The following is a 6,000-nucleotide window of genomic DNA, read 5'->3' as shown; positions in this document are numbered from 1 at the left end:
CACCACTAGGTCGCACTAGATTAAGTATGCTGTGGAATATGTGCCATTTAAAATTTAAAAAAATAATAAAGTAGAACCGTCACGTGATAAGACAAGAGGTAAAAAAGCCAAAAGGTTGTTTTCTCATTGAAATCCCGTTTAACTCGCCGTCCAGCAAAATACTGAGAGTCGAACTGTAGTATTAAATCCCGATGGGCAGGTTTTTCCCCCGATTCGACCTCATAAGCTACCTAAATCTCCACTTGAAGGATCCTTTCGACTCCAAGACGTTAAGTCAGGGTGAAGACTTCCTTAAACGGGGGGTTTTCGCCAAAAAAGCCGGAGTCGTCTCCCGGAAAAGTCCCTATTTAGGGGTTTATCGGGAGGGGACTGAGCCTGACGAGGCTGCAGGGCCGCGAGGCCCCGCCCCCCCCAGGGTTCCCAGCACGCCCCGCGCGGCGAGGATGAGACGGTGGGGGGAGGGCGGAGGAAGGGGCGGAGCGAGGGTCGAGAAGGGCGTCCGTTTTGCGACAGGGGTGGTGCGGTGCGGAAGCGGAAGTGGAGGGTGCGCTTGGCGGCGGCGGCGGGAGCTGCGGAGTCGGGAATCAAAACAAAGGGTCTGGGGGGGGCGGGGGGAAGGCGGCGGGGCCGGAATGTGAGCCGAGGTGGGGCCGACGGCTGAGGTGAGTTTGCTGTCAGCGTTAGGGACTTGATTCAGGCTAGCCCGCTGCTCTGGGGCCACCGGAGCTGGAGGGGAACAGTGCTCTCTCTTCCACCGCCCATTACTGGGGAGCGGGTGGCTATCCTCAGGGTAAGAACTGGGGACCCGCTACTCGGGCTCCTTCTAAAGGGCTGGGCTGTTTTCTTTTTAGGGCCGTTTGCGGCTGTCGCTGCTGCACCGCAACTCCCTTTGGGGGTATTTGGCTCTTTGCCCGCACCTGTCTCCCTGGTCTCTATAGGGCCCTTCAGTTTGGGGAGCATCTTTTCCTGAGGAGCGCGCACAGCTAACAGGTTAAGAGAGTGAGAATAGGGCAGGTGTTTTTGCAAAGCTCTGCGGGTTTTTGCGTCCTTCTGGTGTTTAATATAGCCTCTGGCTTGACAGATAGTGTTGAGTTGCCTTAGGACATTAGCCACTCCCACTACTAATTGTCCTGTTAGACCTCCTGTTAGACCTTTTTAGAGTTTCCCAAGCACCTTTCAGGTTTTTACCAAGGCTTTTCAGTGACTTTTGCATCTTTTGGACTTCCTAGCATCTCTGAGTGGTAGATAGTCTTCTGTTTTTCATATAGGAAAATTGAAACCTAAACGGTCTTCCTAGACATTTCTTGAGCACATCACTGTGCTAGGTTCAGGAGAAACAAGAGTGAATACGAAAACATCCCTGTTGTCACGGAGTTTATAGTGGGGGAGGCATAATAAAAAAAGGAAGCAAATGAAATAGTTTTATATAGAAGAGCTGTTTTATTTTAAAAGGGTAATGAAATGAAGAGGGGCCTCAGATACTAGACTGGGTGCTAAGGAAAAGCCATTTAAGTGCTCTACATGGACTGTCATTTAATCTTAACAATAGCCCTGTGTGGGGGTACTGTTTTATCAGGCCCATTTTACAGACAGGATCTGAGGTTCAGAGAGGTTGTGAGTTGCCTAAAACTACACAGAAAGAAAATGGTGGAATGGGGATAAATAAGCAGTCTGATGTCAGTGCCCACCCTTTCAATCACCATCTGAATTGCCCCAAGACTCCAAGATATAGTGGCAGAACTGAGATTCCCACTCAAGTCAAACAGAACTTGCCTTGGCTATATAAACCACTTAGTGGTGTTCCCAGGAATATTTGCAAAAAATTTTAGGGTACAGGCTACTATCAAGTTGCTAGTCCATAAATTGTTGCTTTCTATTGCTTTGGTTGAGCAAGTCATAGGCACCATAATGTGGTGAAAAGAAGTAAACAAATCTGATCTGTCCCCTTTCTAATAGTGTAATCTGGGGTAATTACAAAGTTTAAATGTGGCTAAGTTCTCCCTTATCTAAGTCACAACCTCACTGAAAGAAAAATTACATAAATGGACCCCATTGTCTTTTTTTTTTTTTAATCATTGTATCTTTTATGCCAAGCAAGGGCCTGCAACAAATTAAATACTTGCTGAACCAGGGATGAATAATGTTGAATAAAAATGCTTTGTAAACTCTATTGTACCATAAATTATATTATTCATAAATATTAATTTACTTTCAGAAAGTAAAATGGAACTGGGTTTGAGAGAGCATACTGAAATTACTTTTATCATGAATATCTTATTACCTAAAAAGAGGAACTTGTTGGGGGACATAAGACATGTATAATAGGAAAAGCAAGTACCACAATTTATCATCAGTATGGCACAGTTAATGCCCACTTCTGTCTCCAAATTTACTACTCTGGACAGGATATAGTAGATAATGGTCATGCTTATTCAGTCCCTCATTTGATAAATATTTACCTAGTATCTACTATATAGCAGGTACTGGCACAAGGAGTATAATGGTGCAAAAACAGTGTTTATCTAAATGTTTTTCCTCAGAAATGCTGAAATAGGGGAGAAATTAGCCATGTTTTACATAGGAGGAAATAGAAGCCTAATTAAGTTATTTTTTGAAAGAAATCTTTTTTGTTATGAAATATGACATATACAAAAAATCAATACATTTCAAAGTAATTGTAACAAATAGTTATAGAAGGGATTTCAGAGTTTAGTATGGGTTACTGGTACCACAATTTTAGGTTTTTCCTTTAGCTGCTCCAAAACACTGGAGACAAAAAGAAATATAATGATTCAGCAGCCATACTTGTTTGTTAAATCCTATCTTCTCTGCTATAACTTCTTCTCCTAGATCCTTCTCCCAATCTTTAGGGGCATTTGGGCTCTGCCCTTTCTAACTTTTTCATGTTGGAGAGGGATGTCGATAAATAGGGAATGAAGCTATGATGTTCTTGGAGAGGCTGGCCTGTCTGTGTTTCAGGATTTATTTGGCCTCACAACCAATCTCGGGGTTGTAGGTTTCTGGAAAGTAGTCTTAGTATGTGAAACTTTCGTAGAATCTCAGATAGAGCCCTAGGTGTTCTTTAGGGTTAATAGGAATGTTTTTGGTTGGAGTTTGGAAAACCTTGGTAATTAGTAATATCTCATTAAGTAAACTTAAGAGTACCCTCCAGGGCCACGGTGGCTCAGCAGGCAAGAATGCTTGTCTGCCATGCCAGAGGACCGGGGTTTGATTCCTGGTGCCTGCCCATGTAAAAGAAAAAAAAAAAAGAGTAGCCACCAGACCTAATGAAATTTTTGTAAAGGATCAGGTAGTAAATAGTTTAGACCTTGAGGCAATAAAGTCTCTGTTCCAGGTACTCAACTCTGCAATTGTAGTGCAAAAACATCTGTAGATTACTTAAATGAATAAGTGTGGCTGTGTCCCAATAAAACTTTGTTTATGAACAGTGAAATTTTAATTTCCTATCTTTTTTTGTATCATAAAATATTAATCTTTTGATTTTTTTTGCCAACTGTTAAAAAATGTAAAATACTTGGTTGGTTTGCAGGCCATTTAAATGTAGGCAGTGGGCCAGTTTTGGCTTGCAGGCCATAGTTTTCCTACACCTGCTTTATGCCATCTGTTCTCTAAAATCTTAGATATTGTGCATATAAGATATTACACAGCTCTATAAAGTTGTCTGTCCTATCCCTATGCCATGTCGATGTTAAAATCTCCTGAAAAAAGCATCTTATTAAAGATGGAGCTAAAAAAAATTCTTTTTTTCATGCCTAGTTGAAATTTCTGAGAGATAATGAAATTATCACTTCAGGTTGGCCAACTGTAGGAAAGAGTTGGTGGTTGTTGAGATGTGTGGCTAGGACTTGGAATTGAGGTTCAGTTTTTTCTCAACGATTGGCAGACTGCCTCATGCCCAATGGGTATGGTTGATTTGATCAGCCTTCCTTGTACTGGAGTAGATACAGCACTTCCATAACTTGAGCCTTCTCTAGTTGTTAGGTTTTGGTGGTATATCAGATCGTACTTTAATAAATAAACTAGGAGATCGGTTCAATTTGTTCTGTAGCAGAATCAAATTCAGAGTCCACAGAGGTCACTTAGTTTGGACCTTTCAAGCTCATATCAAAGACACAGTTGAATAGGTTGCTTTTAAATCAATTTGAAAACCTTACACAATTGGTAATAAAGATATAGTGGTTGTTCTTTTACTAAAATTAGATGCCCTCTTCCGTTAACTTTTTGATCCTGATAGAGTCTTTTTTTTTTTTTTTTAACATTTGTTCCCCCTATTATTTATTTTTATAATAATTCTGATAGAGTCTTGAGGGGAAAATAGCTAAAAAGAATATAGAAAAAATTTATTCAGGGCCTGACAAGGATGACTTCAGCCAAGTGGAGGGAGGTCTTACTCAGGAATATGCAGATAGCCTACATTTGTCTACTTCTCTCAAGCGTGGCTGGTATATGGAAAAGAAATGGGACTGATCCAGAGTTCATGTTTATTTAAAGAGCTATGGGACTTAAGGAATGGAAGAGTATGGATTTTTAAATTCAGATTGCTACAATTAGAGTTTAAGCATAAACAGAGTCAGTTTAGCTTGCCAAATTTTAGTACCTGCTTTGATATCCACACTGCTTTTGTTCATTAAGATTTGAGTTGGGAACCGTGTGCCATAAATATAATTTCTCGCTTTTTAAATAAATGAATACACTGTACTTATGTAAAGAAGTAATATTGAAATCTTACTCATTCTTAACAGGGAGAAAGAATGAAAGAAAAGAAAGATGAAAGAATGTTGAACCATTTTGTATGGCTGTATGATGGAAAGAAACGGAACTGAGAACTCCTGCAGTAGAACACTTGGATGGCTTCAACAAGATAATGATGCTAAGCCATGGCTTTGGAAATTCTCTAATTGCTTTTCTCGTCCTGAGCAGACATTGCCACTTAGTCCCCAAACGGTAACTATGTGCAAGACTAATGAAAATAGCAAATTCCTGTTTGTAGATAGACGTTTGGTCTGGGATGATCTCTCTCCCTGGAGTCTGTGCCAAGTTTTCCTATGCATTCTGTTTGTTGGTCATTGAGCACATTATTTTAATTCCTGACTCCCTTAGAGTATACTTTTTTAAACTTCTGTATTCCACTCTAAATAAACAGTAGATGTTTTAAATATTTAATGTTGAAATCTTAGGAAGATTTGTTTCTCTTTATAGTCATAGATGCCAAAGATAAAATCCATGTCATGCAGTAACATCAGAGGAAAGCACAAAATAAATTGTATTTTATGGCAGCCATCTGAATTTTGAGTCTTGTAATCAAGAAAAGAATGATAAGACTCCATTTATGGACTTTTCTGTTCAAAGTGTTTTTTTATATGTTTAAATATGTATTTAACTTCTTGCTTACTGTTTCTTGTCATAGTGATTTTGACATTTTCTGATTTCACTTTATGTAATCATGATTACCATTTTCTATTTCTTTTTTTCTGTCATGCTTGGGATTCCAATGAAACTTGACTATAATTTTGTATAAGGGTACTAATACTGTTTTTAAAAGTCAGTTCACTTCTTTGTCTTCTCCAGTTTTTCACTGTATAGTTATCTTTGTTGAATGGTGTCAGGTAATTTGAGTCATTTCAGAAGTGTTGACAATGAGGATTAGCAGCTCAAGCAGAGTTCTTGGGCTGGCAGATCAGGTCCTCATAGAATTAGACAATTCAGAACTGCATTCCCAACTTTACAGATCCAAAACCTTGACTTTCTCTCTGGTACCCAGAATTCATGGGGGCCAACATATAATACCCTACCCATAACAGCATGATCTGTATAAATGAGAATTCCAATGAATTAACTTCTAATCTGAGCTATAATTACCAAGAGAACAGAACACACTGCCCTGTTGGTTGGTCAACCCATTGCTCTTACCTCTCTTTTAGGAAAAGTCTTAACTGAAAATCCAGATTTCTCCCAGATTAGTGTATGCTTCCAGGTCAG

At 39.7% G+C, this 6,000-nt stretch overlaps 1 protein-coding gene across 9 annotated transcripts in view; it reads left to right on the top strand.

The window, feature by feature from the left end:
- The first annotated feature begins 541 nt into the window (after nt 1–541).
- The window catches only part of MARF1 (meiosis regulator and mRNA stability factor 1), a 41,833-nt gene continuing 36,374 nt past the window's right edge, over nt 542–6,000 (top strand). For all 9 annotated transcript variants that reach the window (XR_013168037.1, XM_077141660.1, XM_077141655.1 and 6 more), the window contains exons 1-2: nt 542–662; nt 4,764–4,965. Coding sequence is in view for 8 of the 9 variants with exons in the window: in XM_077141660.1 (XP_076997775.1) it covers nt 4,822–4,965 (144 nt within the window). In the remaining variant the exon portion in view is untranslated. The remainder of the gene's footprint in view (nt 663–4,763; nt 4,966–6,000) is intronic.

This window comes from Tamandua tetradactyla, chromosome 23, assembly GCF_023851605.1.
Source record: "Tamandua tetradactyla isolate mTamTet1 chromosome 23, mTamTet1.pri, whole genome shotgun sequence".
Lineage (NCBI taxonomy): Eukaryota > Metazoa > Chordata > Mammalia > Pilosa > Myrmecophagidae > Tamandua > Tamandua tetradactyla.
Note: the sequence above shows the minus strand (reverse complement) of the source record. Positions and strands in the feature narration are given on the sequence as shown.